The sequence below is a fragment of the Nycticebus coucang genome, chromosome 18 (genome assembly GCF_027406575.1).
Source record: "Nycticebus coucang isolate mNycCou1 chromosome 18, mNycCou1.pri, whole genome shotgun sequence".
Taxonomy (NCBI): Eukaryota; Metazoa; Chordata; class Mammalia; order Primates; family Lorisidae; genus Nycticebus; species Nycticebus coucang.
In genome coordinates, this window is record NC_069797.1 from 24,992,989 (window position 1) to 25,009,829 (window position 16,841).

At 49.0% G+C, this 16,841-nt stretch overlaps 1 protein-coding gene across 2 annotated transcripts in view; it reads right to left on the reverse strand.

The window, feature by feature from the left end:
• Nucleotides 1-9,892: 9,892 nt before the first annotated feature.
• Nucleotides 9,893-16,841, reverse strand: part of SLC13A5 (solute carrier family 13 member 5) — a 32,359-nt gene continuing 25,410 nt past the window's right edge. Inside the window, exon 12 of one of the 2 annotated variants that reach the window (XM_053569027.1) lies at nt 9,893-15,613. In XM_053569027.1, coding sequence (XP_053425002.1) covers nt 15,482-15,613 — 132 coding nt within the window. In that variant the 3' untranslated portion in view covers nt 9,893-15,481. The remainder of the gene's footprint in view (nt 15,614-16,841) is intronic. The other variant, XM_053569026.1, reaches the window with a different exon arrangement.

A 16,841-nucleotide genomic window follows, 5' to 3' on the forward strand; every position in this document is an offset into this window, starting at 1 on the left:
CATGGAGGTCCTAGCCATACCCTCACAAGCTGCAGGCTAGACTTGGCACAGGGTTCTGGGCACCAGACTCCAGGCTCTAGCCTCCAAGGGCTCCCTCCCTGAGGAGCTACCTCTCTGAACTCAGATGGTCCCTCTCCCTCCACCAGGGCCTCATCAAGGCCCCTTTTCACATCTGCAGGTGGCCTCACCAGGGCTGACCTGTTAAGTCAGATCCAGTAATTCTTACACCCCAGAAGGAGCTATAAGTGACCAGACCATCCCTCAGTGACTCCCTCCAATGAAGTGTTGCAGATACCCCACCCTTAGGACTTCTTGACAGACAGGACTGCAAGACCAGATGCATGGACAGTAGAGGGGCCCACAAAGGTGACAGCAGCTCAGCCTGCCTGCTCCAACAAGCCCCTTACCTAAAATGGCAGAAAAAACCCACCTCTCGGTAGAAAATCCAACTGGCCCCAGGTAGACACAGGGCCACCAACACCCCATGGTATAATAGGGCCAGAGCAGGGCTCTCACACTGCCCCATTTCCAGTGCCACTAAAGATTCTTCAGCACATGGGAATCTTTTCTGAAAGGCAGCTGACCTCAAGGGAAGTCTGTGCAGATGCACTTGGGGGAACCCCCCTCCTCCGCCCCGTGCTCGGCGAATTGCTGACTCCAGGCCCTGCACTCACCCTGTTGCTGCTTGTCATGGAGGCGGGTGGGTCTGGAGAGTCGGGTATCTATAGTCACCTCTCAACTGAGGCAAACAGCTTCCCAGCACTAGCACCATAGAATGATAAAACCAAGGCAGAACTCGGACATCAAGTTCTGTTTACCATTTTAACATTCTCTCATTCTGTTTACCATTTTAACATTCAGGTTTTTATAAAGCTATGACTACGCAAGTAACACGTGCCTATTTCTAGATTTGGAAAATACAGAAAACCGTAAAGAAAAGAATGGCAATCCTCCTATTAATTCATCAAAGATCGTTGCTGTTATATTTCCATCCAGCTTTTTTCTGTGCCCATATGTATTTTTATTTCCACAAGATCATACATTACGTATGATTTTATACCTGCTTTACTTACGTTAGATTATAAGCATTTTCAACATAATGAAATATTCTTTAAAAACCCTTTTAATGACTGCACAATGGTCTTTTGAATGTCTGTGCCTTAATTACTTAAATATTGGGCATTCTTGTTTTCAGTTCCTTAAGAGTATAAAAAGATACTAAAGTAAACATCTGTACACATAAATATTTGTCCACAATTTGGTTTTTACCTTAGCTTAGATTCCTACTTGAAGGATATAGGCATTTTTTTTTTTTTTTTTTTTTTTTTTTGTAGAGACAGAGTCTCACTTTATGGCCCTCGGTAGAGTGCCGTGCCCTCACACAGCTCACAGCAACCTCCAACTCCCGGGCTTAAGCGATTCTCTTGCCTCAGCCTCCCGAGTAGCTGGGACTACAGGTGCCCGCCACAACGCCCGGCTATTTTTCGGTTGCAGTTTGGCCGGGGCTGGGTTTGAACCCGTCACCCTCTGTATATGGGGCCGGCGCCTTACCGACTGAGCCACAGGCGCCACCCGATATAGGCATGTTTTAAGAGTTTGCATTAGTATTTTTATTTTTAGTTTGCTTTTGAGCAAACTAACGTGTGCTTACCTCGCACTCTATCAACGACATCAGAAATATCATCTAAAGAAACATTTACTAATTTGAAAGTCAGTAAGTCTATTGCATCCTTTTACTGACAGGGCAGCTGAGACTTGGAGAGGAAAAAGTGCCTAGGCTCTCTCTAGGAATGTGTTATCTCATTCTGACTCCACAGCAAGCCCATGTCAATAGTGAAAGGTGCTGTCATTCTCTACAGGTGGAGGAACTAAAGCACGCAGAATAAGTAACCTGCCCAGACTCATACTCAGCCAAGAGGAGGTGGAGCCTGAGTTTGATCCCATGCAATTAGACCCCAGGGCCGTTGTACTTCATCTCTACTCTGTAGCTGCTGTTCCCAGATATGATGCTAACAGGTAGTATGGATCTAAGTCACCAAGGAACTTGGCATTCAGATGCACCTATAGACAAAGAGGAGCCCTTAATGGGTTCTTAAGCATCAAGGCCAAATTTTACAAAGATGTTTCTGGTGGACTGGAGGCAGGAAGGCCAGCTGGGGAAACATGACATACCCATACTGTGATCAGCTAAGATGACTTGCACAGACGCACACTTGTGTGTGGATGTGGTTGTGGGCAGTAAGCAGTTGGGAACGTTAGGGGGCTGGGGAGGCCTCCCACCGTGCCCTCTTCACTGGGAAAGGGCCATTTTTATCTGTTACACGTCAGGCCAAACCTGTGCCAACTGCCAGAGACTCCACCTCAAATCTAGCAAATAAGAGAGAGGACGGTATGGATTACGTTATATTTAAAACTAGCACACACAATGCCTGTAATTTTTTATTCTGACTCCATAATTATAGCCAAGACCAGTCAGATCATAGTTATCCCCACACCGACCCACTGCTGGGACACATTGAATTACAGGCTTCGCTGCTCTTCAAGATTCTATTTTAGGTGCCGAGCACTGGCAGGTAACAGGCCTTTCTCAAGGCCTGTCTTGTTGGAGCCCCTCCCAGGGCAGTCGACATGAATGTCAAGTCATCACTAGGTTTCTGAGAAGACCACTGGTGCCCTGTGAGCAGTTAGGATGCTACCACTTTGCTGTAGGTGAGGCCTGCCCCAGGTCTGAGCACCATCCTTGGAGGAGACCTTGGGCAGACCTGTCTCAGAGCGTGGGCAACTGGAAGATTCTCGAATGCTGATCTCCCGCCAGACCCTGACTGAGGTCCCTGATGGGCCACACTCTGGCTATATGGTACAGTTGTCACAGACAAGCTGGTATTGCCCAAAGCCTAAGTTCAGGAAAAGAGCAGGAAGAAACAGAAATTGAAGGAGCATGAAGGAGCCGGGTTTACACAGTTAGCTCCTGTGCCAATCAAGGTTTCCCTTCCAGTGGGCTGCCCCTGTTCCCAGTCCTGGGTCCACCAGAGAACGCCACCCCTCAATCCCACAACAACACACCAGACAGGGTAGGTGTGGGATCTGCTCATGGACCTGGAGCACCAGTGAGAGTCAGGAGCCAACTGCCCTCTCCCTTATGGCCCAGGCTCAGCCCTGCCTCCTCATAGCCCTGCGGGGGAGGTAGGACGGCCTCCGTTCATCCACAACACACACCGTCTCATTTACTCCCCACATCACCCTTCCAAGTAGGTGTGATTAGTGTTATCTCAGTTTGCACTTGAGATGTGAGGAAGTGGAACTCAGAGAGTCTCAGGGGCACCCAGCTCATATGTGAAGGAGTGAGCGCTGGAACCAAGCTTTCCAGGCACCCCCAGACACACAGCTCATTCATAGGCAACTGGCCTGAAACCTCCAGCTGCAGGCTGTTCCTCCACCGCCCCTCGGTGGTCCCACACCTGTGGGCAACTTGCTGAGCACTCAGGCCTCAGGAAGCCCAATCCCAGCACCTGTCTGCTGGTGTGACTCTTCCCCTCAACCCAACCACGCCATAGGACAAGCCAGCTCCCACTCTCATGTCCCCCCCTCCAGCCCCAATGCACCTGACACACACTTCTAATTTAACCCTTAACACATTGTACTGTCACCATTCCCATGACTATCTCCTGCTCAACTTCTCAAGGGCCGGGCCCGTGTCCTGTGTTTGTTATTAGTTTTCTATAGCACTTAGTAGGTGCTCAGTAACTGTTGCAAGAAAAATGGAGGATCTGAAAAAGTACTATTTGTCTTCAAAACTATGCTTAGAATAAACTATGCTTTCTTGATTCACACACATTTAATTCCGTGTACTCAGGTATGTCCTCAAGGGCGGCAACAGAGCCTAATTCTTCTCTGTGACCCCATCTCTCAGCAGACTAGATGTCTTGCTTGGGTCAGTAAATGTAGAACTGAATTGCTCTTTGCAGTTGCAATCTCTCCCTCTCTTTCTCTCTCACTTCAGACCCAGATTAAGGGCGCCATGACTTGAACCAGCCAGCTGCCCATGTCACTGGGCTGAAACCATCACAGGCTGGCATACCACAGATGTTTGCTAAGGAAGGGAATACTGAAATAAATCCTAACTTTAAAAAAAAAGAAACACACCCAATAGGTGTTCTATTTATATGAAAATCAACTCCATTTTTAGGTAGCAGCCTTCCCACCTCACCTCCCCAAGGTGGGCCCTGCCTTCTCACCGGTGCCTTCTATACCCCACCCAGTAATCATGGCCCTACCTGCCCCACCTCCCTTCCCCTGTTTGCTCTCTGGGGTTTCCCTGGATTGCAGGGTGTAGGCTCCAGACGTCCCAGGGGCCTGTCTCCTGCCTCACTAAGACTGCCTCCCTTCGTCCCTCCCTGACCCTGGGGTTAGTAAGGAGCAGGCCAGAGCCAGGGCCCTACAGGAGGGTGAGGGGCAGGCAGGGACTAGGCCTGTGACTGGCCTTGTCCCTTACCTGACCCAGAGCATGGCAGATTCATGGCTGGTGCACGAAAGGAGCCAGGCCCTGCTTCTTCGAGGTCTCTGACAACCAGCAGGGCCCCACTCCCTAGCTCAGATGTTGCACAGGGACCCATGGTGCAAGGGAAAGCTTTGTATCATGGTCACCAGCCTGGTCTTGGCTTCTCCACAGCTGCCAGCATTTAGACAACTCACCTACCTTCCCTAACCCTCCAGCCATAGGGAAGTCTTGCTGAGAGGACCTCACTTCCTAAGGCAGGCAAGGTGCAGACCAGCCACCCACTCTGTGGGACTGTCTGTGAAACCCAGCAGAGAAAGAAATTCAGATTTGAGAGCAGCAGCTTTGGTAGTTCAGGAGTTGTCTTGATGCTTCCTCTGCAAACATCAAAGCTCTGGTAACACAGCCCTGGGGCTCTGAGTGGCCAGAATGGCCCTCCTTGGCTCCTGGCAGCAGGGAGCTCCTGGTGGCTCTGAAAACAGCCCTGGCTATGGCACCACAGGGCCAAGAGGCCTTTGTCACCTGGCTCCTACTTCTTCTCTCACAGCTCACCCTCACCACCTCCATCCATCCCCACTGGGGCCTGCAGAGTCCCCACTCTCTGGCAAGGTTCCTGCTCCTTTAGGAACACTAGATTGGTGCAGGGGTGCTACAAGACCCTCAATATGCTGGCAGCCCCCTCCAGCCTCAGTCAAGTTGTGGGAAGAGACCAGGGCATGCCCGAGGCTGGGGGCTGGGCCTTACCACCCTGGGAAACTTCTGAGCCTCCCTCCCAGCTCAGCACTCAGGCTGCCACCCAACAAACCACAGCTGCGGTTTCCAGAGAGCCAGTCCTCCCACCGCAGGGACAGTAAACTGAAAAGCGCTGTAGCTATAAATGTGAAGTGGTGAACCACGGGACACTGCCGCAGCCCAACAGTGGGCAGCAGCCTGCTGCCAGCTCCCTGTAGGCTGCGGGGCCAGCCCACAAGCTCAGAGCAGGGATGTTGGGGGCTCCACAGAGCAGGTCTCAGAGTCAGTATGGGGCCCTGGCCAGGGGTGGGGCAGGAAGGACACTGCATAGCACCTTACACACCAACAGCCAGTGGCGTTGGTCTTGCCTCATAAACATATCCTTGTTTTACATTGACTTACCCAAGAGGAAGGGGACCCCATAAATCTTTCTGGTACTTACTACTTCTAAAGGTCTTAATCCTACCCTGGCTGGCACCAGGTCCGTCCACCCAGAAGAGGCCTGGGTATAGTCAGGGCTACCTTGGGGTGGGCCCAGGGACTCTTGTGGTCCTGGTAGGCATCCTCAGGCACTGTAGAAGAGAAACCCCAGGGACAGGCACCACGGCTGACACAAGAGGGCTCTCAGGCCGTGGAAGCATCTGTGCCCATCTTACACAAGGAACCACAACCGGGGAGAGCGTCTGGAGCTCGGCCCTACCTGCAGGCCTCCTGGCCACTTACACACTTCAGGCCTGGACAGGAATGGTCCATCTGGAAGAGTCATGAAACAGAAGAAGGGAAGGAAGGCCCTTCTCTGTCCTCTCAGAGACTACCAAGGAAAGGTCTCTTCTCCAACATCCTAGCCCACTGTGTTTTCTCGGGAAAACACCGGTGTAAGTGGTCACCTGGCACAGCCCCTCCCATGCAGGGACGGGGGACCTGCAGACTGAAGGCCACAAATGGCTTTCTAGGTCCTTAAGTGAGGCCTTTTGACTGAATCCAAATTTTACAGAGTAAATTTTTTTTTATTAAAAGGGAAGGAGCAGAGAAAAATGAAGCTTTTCTTGCCTCCTTTGGTGTTTAAAAAAGAACAGTGTTGAAATCAGAAGACCACAGGTCTCCCACTCCTGGAGGGTACTGGCCAAGAAAGGTCAGGTCAACTCTGCCCCAAAGGAGAACACAGAAGTGACATCATCCCTCTTACAGCCAGGAACCAGAGGTGTGCTGAGGAGCTTCTTCCCAGAGGCTGACCCTCTGGGGCAGCTGCCCTGGGGTCTCTGGGAAGACCCATTCAGGGTCATCCTGAGCAGTGTCTCTTCAATGTCCCTTGGCTGGAGCCTCCTCGAGGAGAAGGATAGAGGTCGGCCCTCAGGAAACACTGTCAGCTAAGACACAGGTTCCCCCAAGAGGCTGTGAGTGAAGAACTCAGGGCTGGATGGCAAGGAAGAGAAATGGTGAGCGACTTCCAGACACCAATGCAGGCCTCAGTCACTCTGGGGGAGTCTCTGGGGCTTGGGCCCCTGGTGGCACCCATTCCCACCCCCATTAAGTTGGGAGTTTTGTTTGGTTGGTTGGTTTTGAGACAGAGTCTCATTCTATGTCCTGTGTAGAGTGCTATGGCATCATAGCTCACAGCAACCTCAAACTCTTGGGCTTGAGCAATCCTCTTGCCTCAGCCTCTTGAGTAGCTGGGACTACAGGCATGTGCCATAATGCCCAGCTAGTTTTTTCCCCTTATTTTTAGTAGAAACAGTGTCCCTCTTTTACTCAGGCTGGTCTTGAACTCCTGAGCTCAAGTAATCCACCCGCTTTGGCCTCCCAAAGGTACTAGGATTACAGGCATGAGCCATTGCACCCAGTCTAAATTTTTTATTTATAAGAAAATTTAAAAAAAAAATTTTTTTTTTGAGACAGAATCTCACACTGTCACCTTGGGTTGAGTGCAGTGGCATTATAACTCACAGCAACCTCAAATTCTTGGGCTCAAGCAACCCTTCTCCTGCCTCAGCCTTCTGAGTAGCTGGTACTGTAGGTACCACAATTTTTTTTTTTTTTGTTTGTTTGTTTGTAGCTCAGGCTGGTCTCAAACTCCTGAGCTCAAGCAATCCATCGACCTCTGCCTCCCAGAGTGCTGGGATTGCAGGCACGAGCCACCGCAAAATTTTACAGGAGGATATGAAAGAAAACTTTAGTTATCCTACACCATTTTCTTGTGTAGGATGATTTTGTTTGTTTGTTTGTTTTGTTTTTTGCAGTTTTTGGCTGGGGCCAGGTTTGAACCCAGTATATGGGGCTGGCACCCTATTCCTTTGAGCCACAGGCACCGCCTTGTAGGATGATATTATAAAGATACTATTTCTCGCCAGCCTTAATCTACGGATCCATTCTGATACATTCATTCATCCAATATTTATTATGCACAATTGTGTAATGTTCTTGCCAGATGTGTTCAAGGCATTGAGGGGGCGGAGCATATAGGTGTGAACAAAATAGAAAAATCTCTGCCCTCCTGGAGCTTACATTCTTACAGACAGGGAAGAGACAAGCAAAGAAACAAAGAAAGAAAGATGTAAATTGTTAATTTACTTTACTTTTCTACTTCGGTTTTCTAATAATACCTTTCGTAACAACCTGGATGGAACTGGAGACCATTTTTCTAAATGAAGTTTTGCAAGAATGGAAAAGCAAACACCACATAGTCACTATTAAACTGTAACTAATCAATCACTATCCAGTTAACATTCAGGAGCAAACCGGACAGAAAGCAAACAGGTAGGAGGAGGCAGGAGGGGAAGGGTAAATTCACACCTCCTGGGCACAAGGCACACTACCCAGGGCAGGTGCACACTGACACCTTTGACTCAAACTGTACAGAAGCACTTCATGTAACAAAAACATATGTATCCCTTGATGTTCTGGAAAAAAAAAGATTTTGAAAGACTCTGCTGTTCTGAAGCAACAACAATTCCACACGATCGAGGCATCAATGTAAAAAAGAGAAAAAAGAACAAGTAAATTGCCTAACTTGTCAGAAAATGAAATGTGCAATAGAGAAATGCCAAGGACGGTATAGGGAGTGTGGGGCAGATGGGGAAGCGTATTTCAAATAGGCTGAGAAGCAACATCTGGGCAAAGACGGAAGGCAGCAGGAGGAGGCCTTGCCTGCCCTGGGCAGGGAGGACAGTGCACTGCACCAGAGCCGGTCAGCGCTTCTCCACCTCTGGCAGTTTTGCCCTCCAGGGGCCCTCTGGCAATGTCTGGAAGCGTTCTTCATCATCGTGACTAGAGGGGATAGAGTTGCTATGGGTATCTAGTAAGAAGAAACCAGGTTGCTGCTCAGTATCCTCCAGGGCACAGAAAGCCCCTCCCAACAAAGAATTATTCCATCTGGAACGCCAGCAGCGCTGAGGTCAAGAAACCATGCAGTGAGCAAGGGGAAGAGTAATAGGAAAGACAGCCAGGGAGGTACGTGCCCAGCAGATTTTTTTGGAACCAAAAAAGCTAATTCAGAAATTCTTATGGAAAAATATGTAAGAATAGCTACAGGGGGAAAATGAGAGGGAAGAATAAACAGAAAGTAGCTAGACGCAGCAGATCTTAATATGTGTTACAAAAATTCCCATGGACAAATGACTAAGTTCTTAGTATATGAAGAGTTCTTACAAATGAATAACCAAAAGCCTTAAAAAAAAAAAAAACTCTTGGATAAATGGGTAAAAGACAGGGAGAAAAAGATACACGCATGGATTAATAAATGGGAGAAAAATGTTCAATGTTACAATTTAAATAAATGCAATTGAAAGTCATGAGATCACATTTTTCAACTATCAGGTCAGCAAAGATTGAGAAGTGTGATTATACGCGGAGTTGCTAAGGGTCTGTGAGAGCAAATCTCACGCATGGTTCTTGAAAATGTATTTTGGTACAGCCTCTCAGAAAGCAATTTGGCAATATCTATCCCACATTTAAATATATATCCTTTGATGGAGCGTGACATTCCAGGAAAGTATTCTCACATTAGGTACACAACGTTGTATGTACAAATATATCTGCGACAGCATTAGCAATACACCAGAAACACCCAAATACCCATCAATAGGAAACCTGTTTATTCTGTGGTACATACTTAAAATGGAATACTATGCAGCTTTTTAAAAGACTGAGGCTTACCCTTAGGCACAAATCCAAGAGAAACGAAAACTTGCCCACAGACGAGACTTGTACAGAAATGTGTATAACACTTTTGTTATAGCTCCAAGTTGGAACAGCCCAAATGTCTACCAACAGGAAAACAGGCAAATTGTGGTATATTCATGCAACGGAACACTGCTGAGCCATAATAATAACAGGAATGAACAGATGTGCACAACAGGAAATAATTTCAAAAGTATTTTTTAAACATCAGGCCCAAGCGTACATACTATATGATTCTATCTACATGAAGTTCAACAGACAAAACCCATCTGTGGACGCAGAAATCGACATGGTTGCCCAAAGGAAGTTCAGATTACTAGAAGGAGCGGAGAGAACTTTTGCCAGGAGGGTGATGGAAATTGGGGTGTTGTTTACATGGTGTCTACATTTGTCAAAATCATTGAATTGTACACTTAAGATCTGTACAATTAGCTAAATTTAATTTTACCTCAACTTAAAATTAATTATCAAGGAGGAAAAAAAACCTAGCTAAACTTAATACATCCTAAAATAGAATTATCTCCAAATAACCTGTTAAGCAAGGTGTGTGTGTGTGTGTGGGTGGGTAGAAACAAGCACAGAAAACATGTATGGTATGGTCCCATGGGTATGAAGTAAAGGGGATAGATGTCTATGACATAATTTTTTGTGTCTGTGTGATATTTCTAGATGGATATGTAAGAAACTGCTGACAGTGGGTGATGCCTTTCTCAGCGGGGGAGGTCTTAGAAACTCAAAAGTCTGAGGCAGGAGGTACATGACTCATGATGTTTTATGCTGTTGGAATTCTTTTTACCGTGTTCATATTGATTTCTTACTATAAAAACTAGTTAACATTTCTTGATTGGATAACAGGGTGTTGTGAGATTGAATTTTAGTACTTCTCTACCCTTGAAACCTGGAAGCAGGGACACAACTGCCACCCATGGGTGGCCTCTGGCTCTGCCAGAGGGGGGTGTTTGGACAAGCAGATCAGGGAAGCTCCTGGAAGACGTTCCCGGAGAAAGAAAGTGCACGTAACCACATCCTGGTGCAGGACACCAAGTGAAATAAACTGATTATCTGATTACAAAGATTCAGCCTGAAATGACAAAAACTTCTAGTTATAGGATATAAAAGCCCATCCCATGAAGTGAAAGATTTACCTTGAAACTGTGTTTTTGTTGTTGTTTTTTTAAGTGTGAAGAGGTTTTTTAAAATTTTCCTGGTTAGCCAGGCATGGTGGCTCACAACGATAATCCTAGCACTCTGGAAGGCTGAGGCAGGTGGATTGCTTGAGCTCAAGAGTTCGAGGCCAGCCTGAGCAAGAGCAAGACTCTGTCTCTACTAAAAATAGAAGAACTAGCTGGGCATCGTGGCAGATGCCTGTAGTCCCAGTTGCTCGGGAGGCTGAGGCAAGAAGATCTTTTGAAAGAAACTGAGGTTGCTGTGAGCTAAGTTGACTTTGCGGCACTCTACCCAGGGTGGCAGAGTGAGACTCTGTCTCTCAAAAAACAATAAAACTTCCTGGGTAGGTTGGAACCCAAGGCTTTTCAGAGATTGTGGGACTAGGGAGAGAGAGTAACTGGGCTAAGAATAGAGTAGTCAGGTATAGTTTGTAATCTGACAGTTCAGATTTGGTCTTTTTTTCCACAAACAAGAATATGCTGTTCAGGCGTGGTGCCCATAGCTCAGTGGTTAGGGCCCTGACCACATACACTGAGGCTGGAAGGTTCGAACCTGGCCCAGGCCTGCTAAACAACAATGACAACTGCAACAAAAAAGAGCCAGGTATTGTGGCGGGCACCTATAGTCCCAGCTACTTGGAAGGCTTAGGCAAGAGAATCACTTAAGCCCAAGAGTTTGAGGTTGCTATGAGCCTGTGACACCATTGTATTCTACCTAGGACGACATAGTGAGACTGTCTCAAAAAAAGGAATATGCCATTCACTTGGGAAACTGAGGAGGTGGATTGTCTGAGCTCCCAGGTTCAAGACCAGCCTGAGCCAGAGCGAGACATCGTCTCTAAAAATAGCTGGGCATTATGGCGGGTACCTGTAGTCCCAGCTACTTGGGAGGCTAAAGCAAGAGAATCGCTTAAGCCCAAGAGTTGAGTTTGAGGTTGAGATGCCACGGCACTCTACCAAGGGTGACAAAGTGAAACTGTCTGCAAAAAGAAAAAGAATATGCCATCAAGGGTCTTACCCAGGAATATCCTTATTCATTTCAAGTATTGGACTCTGTGCTGGTGAATTGATATCCTGCTTGGAGTCCAGAGCAAAAATCTCATTATCCATTATTTTTGTTAGTGTGCAAGAGATGACGAGGAGGAGAGAAGACTTCCCCTGTCCCAGGTAGGTGCCACAGTCAGTGTCCCTGCCAGATGGGGAAGAAGGATGGAAGCTGTTCACTGGGGAGAAGGAGACATATGCCTCCTAATTCAGGGACCACGGGGTAGGGATCCTGGGGCTTGACCTTTGGAATGCAGAGAATCTTTGTGGAGTCATAAGTCCCTGGCAAAAGAGTCAAAAGTGCAGACTTGTGTATTCAGCTAACCTTGGGCCTCAAGAATTAGTCTAGGCACTAAGAAAAGAGTACTCAAAGGTCTGGGGTAAAAAGCCTTTATAAAATGCAAGAGGCAAAATATGAGTGGGACGGCCTTCAGGAAGTGGCTAGTCCCCAGTGGGAGCAGGGAGTGGACCCATGGGATAGACTGCAAGCTGAGACGGCTGGGGGAGGTGGTGGGGGCTGCATCTGGCCCGAGCAGAGGGAGGGTCAGCTGGGGTGAGAGAACCCATGACCCTGGGAGAGGCCCTTAGAGAACCTCGAGTCTAGCCCTTTCCTGATGGGAACTGAGGTGCAGGGGGTAGAATGACCTGTTCGGTGTTAGATGTCAGGACTGAGACTGATCCCTGGCTCAGGCTCCAGCCTCCCAATCCACTGGGCCCTGTAGACGAGGCCTATCCTTTAGGAAGTGGAGGCTTTGCTGAAGCTCCTGACCAAATAACCATGTACTCTCTTCTTATCTAGCAACATGCTTCTACTGAATTCCGTGGAAAGGGAGCCACTCAAGTCACCTGGAGTGACTATACCACATACTTGTCATCATCTACCCAACAGCTCCCCTGCCTTTTTCCTGCCAGAACTCACATTTTTTACTGGGTGGAAATCTCCTAATTCCAAAAAACATTGGCTGGTTCCCCAACCCTAAGAGATGAGTCTTAATTGGTCTCATGGTACACATATTCTTCCCCTTTGCCAATGATTGGTCTAAGGATGGGCGTGTGACTCAGTTCTGACCAATAAGACATTAAGGGAAGTCTGTATGGCACATCTGAGGAAGCTTTTATTTTCCTAATAAAAGGGAAAAATGCAGTTCGGCACCATCATGGCCCCACCTCAATAGCCCTTTCTTCAAGACTGTAGATAGCCTGAGAGTGATACCCTGCAGATGACAGGCAGAACTATGGAGCTCAAGTCCTTGGTGGCCAAAATGAGCTGCTGAACCAAGGCCAACAACACCTGCCTCCAGGCTTCCTGTTAAGTAAACATTAAATGACCTTAAAGTTTAAGCCACTGTTCACTGAGTTGTCTCTTATTTGCACTCAAAAGCATTCCTAATCGGCCCAGGCCATAAATGTTAGTGCAGCCCCAGCTAAGCTAGGAGATGTTCAGAAACAGCTTTTGGTCACCTCCTCAGCTGGGAGTTCTGCCCTCCCGCACCCAGTTTTTTGACAGCCCTAAACCAGATAATGTCTGGTAGAGTCCTCCACCCGCCCCACCAAAGCCTTGCCCACCAATGCCTTGCCCATCACACTTGGCCATCCCAGTCATCCTTCAGTGCCCACCTCAGATGACCTTTGCTGACCTTGCTCACTACCACTAAGCATGCCCCTAATTGACCACACTGATCGATCATTAATTTACCAGTCACGCTTATTGTGGCCTGCCTTGGATCAGCCACAGTGCCAGCAGTCCGAGCCCTCATTCTGGTGTGGAAGGCAGTGATGGAGAGGTGTGCAAGAAGGGAGCCTTCAGTTTCTCCTTACTGCCATCCCCATCAAAACACTTTGCTTCTTAGGGAAGGGCCCACCCGGTTCGATTCAGCTTGGCCCTGACCCCATCTCAGAGGAGGCAACAGAAAAGGACCCAGGTTTGGTGACCTTCCCTGAGCAAGCAGGTCTTATTGTGGACTTGCTCTCAGCCATTCACCTTTCCCTACAAGCCCTATAAAGCCAAGGCTCTTAATGTCCAGACCAGTAGTTCTCAACCTGTGGGCGGCGACCCATAGGAACTGTATTAAAGGCTCGCGGCATTAGGAAGGTTGAGAACCATTGGTCTAGACAAAGGAGCAGTGGGCAGGAGTCAGAAGATCTAGGTTGGGACTGACTGTGTGACTTAGGACACTTTACTCGGCCTCTCCGAGCTTCAGTCTTCTTGGAAGACCAACAAGGATAATAACGTCTGCTGTCTTACAGGGTTGTTGCAAAGATCGAATGAGATAACCAGTGGATTCACCAGGTGCAGGAAGGCCTGGCACCGAGGAGAAGGGTAATTATTCATTTACCTACCCACAAAACACCCCACACATGGGAGAAAACCAGAGATGAGTCGGCACAGCGGAACTTTCCATGGAAGACAGAGCATTTAATGACAGCAAGACCTCCACGGTGTGGTCAGGAATTATTCTGTCCAAGGAACCAGATGGACACTTGGTCCTCAGTGGAGTTTCCTTAGGTTCCCATACTTCTTCCTGCCCTGAAAAATGCCACCCAAGGGCCTCACCTGTCTGCCACTGCCTCTCTTCCAGAGCAGCCCCAGAAGGAAGGAGAAGGGGGTCGGGGGAGAGAGGCTGGTTGTTTCTCATGTCTCTCTCACATGGGCTTCGGGGGGTTCCCACAACTGCTCTGGAGTCGTTGCCCAACTCTGGGGCTTTGCTGCAGGAAGCTCGGGTGGCTGCTCACCGACAGGGGCTGTCTGCTCAGGGATCACCCAGCACTGCTCATCCTCAGTAGTGTCTGTTGCCTCTAGGCCGAGCTGTGAAGGCCGGTCACAAAAGGAGTCTTTTCAGTCCTCTGGCCTGACAGACTCTGAAGTGACTCAGCCCTGGGACATCAGCAGCTGTCTACCCTGAGCCTGCAGGTAAGGGAGGACCTAGAAACCCCACTGTGGCCCCCAAAGCACCATCACTGCCCTTACTCGGAGTGTGACCTAGCCATGCGGGAGGGCAGGGACAGCATCTCATGGAAGAGCCACACTGACCTGCCCAGGACAAAAGGGGGATATGGAGGATCCCAGCCAGGGCCTCTCAGCCAACGTTGGTCCAGGAGACAGGGAACCTAGGAGTTGCAGGAAGCTCCCTGGAGAGCTGGGACAGGAGTCCAAATGGTCAATTAAAATGGAACGAGGGGAGGAAGGGAGCAGGCCAGCCAGTGATGTGCTTTGGGAGGGAAACCTGGTGCTCTCTGGAAGTTAGCAAGCCAAAGTCCCTCATCTTTTGGTGGTGGCCGCATGAAGAGTTCTGAGAGTCTGCAGGAGGCTCTGATTCCCACAATCAGTGGTAGGAGCTGCCCAAGACCAGGCATTCTGCCCCTGGCTGGGGTGTCCCCCTCAGAGTGACAGATATGATCTTAGGCGGCTCAAGGTGAGCCAGAAGAGGCACAGGCAGTTGTCGCTTGTTCTCTTAGCTTCCAACCTGGGGCTCTGCTTCCCATTTAAACTACTTGGAACTAAGCAAGTGAAAACCAGAGCCCAGTGTGGGCCAAAATGATGGCTGCTCGAGGCTGAGTGGGTACATGGGCCTGCATCCCTGCCCCTCTGCTGCCCGCCGTCCCAGAAAAGACGGAAGGGCTTGGAGAAAGACAGGCACCAGCAGCCTCTTGTAGGCTCCTTTACTTCCCAAGCCTGCCCTCCAGCCGCCCGTCCCCATCTCTGCATCTGGGCCTCGAGGAAGAGGTGGCCTGCTGGCTGGGTCTTGGTGAGGTGTAGGCATCATTGGGTCACTTTGGGGTGTGAGCCCCAAAACTCTGTGCAAGGTGTGCCAGAAGGTTCGGTAGTCCTCAGGAGGGCGGGGCCGTGTGCGTGGTCTTGTGGCTCTTCCTAAGTCTCAGTGTGTGTCACGTTAGCCCAGTCAGGGAAATGATCCAAGTCAAATATGATCCGTCCCCAGGTGTTGACTGCCAGAAACACACAGAAGACTCCAATTATGTTCATCATGAATCCTGTTTTCACCTGGAAGAAAAACATGGTCAGAGTCAGTGCCCTCAAGTCTGATAGCCGGGCTGCCAGGACAAGGGCAAATGGATGCTGGGAACTAGTCTCAGAGAGGAGACAAAGGGCCAGTTTTCTGGGAATCAGTGTCCCTGAGTCAAGCTCTGTGCTCCACCAACCCCAGACGAAGCCATTTCCTGTCCACTAGGCTTCACCAGTGCTCAGAGCATGACTGCGAAGGAGGCAGGTCAGATGGCTTCTCTATGCCCATTTTAACATTTAGAAAATGATCTTCCAGGAGTCATGTGAGGCAACAGCGTCGGGCACTCAGGGAAGTAGTGGAGGAGCCCAGGGTGTGACTCTAGGCCTAGTGCTCACCCCCACAGCTCACCATGTCCCAAGGATGTGCCAGCTTCCCTGGGAACCTCCCCTGGCTCGCTCTGATGCCTGCTCTGCCTTCTGTCCTAATGCTCACTAACCACGGCTTTAATACCGTGCTCTAGGTTTTTACTGGGGATTGAAGTCAGGTTTGCAGTCCTTGGTTTCTGGGATCCACCCTCTTTGAGAAAATGCTCCATGGAGTCCTGAAGATACCCAGCACAGGCTCTGAGTTAACCAGCATCTGATTGGTCCAAGGTAGTGACCTTCAGTTTTGCTTCTGGAGTTCACAGATATGTCCCTTCCCGCTCCCAGAACTGCAAAGCTGCCCTTCTTCTCCCATCCCAGGTGATAAAGCTAAGCCAGGCATGAAGAGTGCTTTGGCTGCACTGCATGCACCCACCACAACGCCTGACTAATTTTTCTATTTTTAGTAGAGATGGGGTCTCGCTTTTTCTCAGGCTGGTCTCAAACTCCTAAGCTCAGGAAATCCACCTGCCTTGCCCTCCCAAAGTGCTAGGATTACAGGGTGAGCCACCACGTCCCAGCCTAAATCTTCTTTGGCTACATTCATTTCCAAGACATTATCTACTCCTAAGCAGTGGTCTGTCTCTACCCTTCCTTGCTTCTTCCTCTTCTGAAGTCTCTACAAATCTCTTTGACTGTCATTAGCATTTTTTTCCCCAAGTTGAAGCCTACTCACCTGACTGTCTTCATGGATTTTTGTTAGTTTGTGAAGTCTGGCCTTAGTCATGTGGGTCCCCGATCCCCACCCCTTCTACGTGCACAGCAAGGGCTCCCTGGGTTCCTGCACAGACTTCTCCAGTGGGAGATTTCATAACCCACCTTGGGAAAAGAACCATCTATAAAG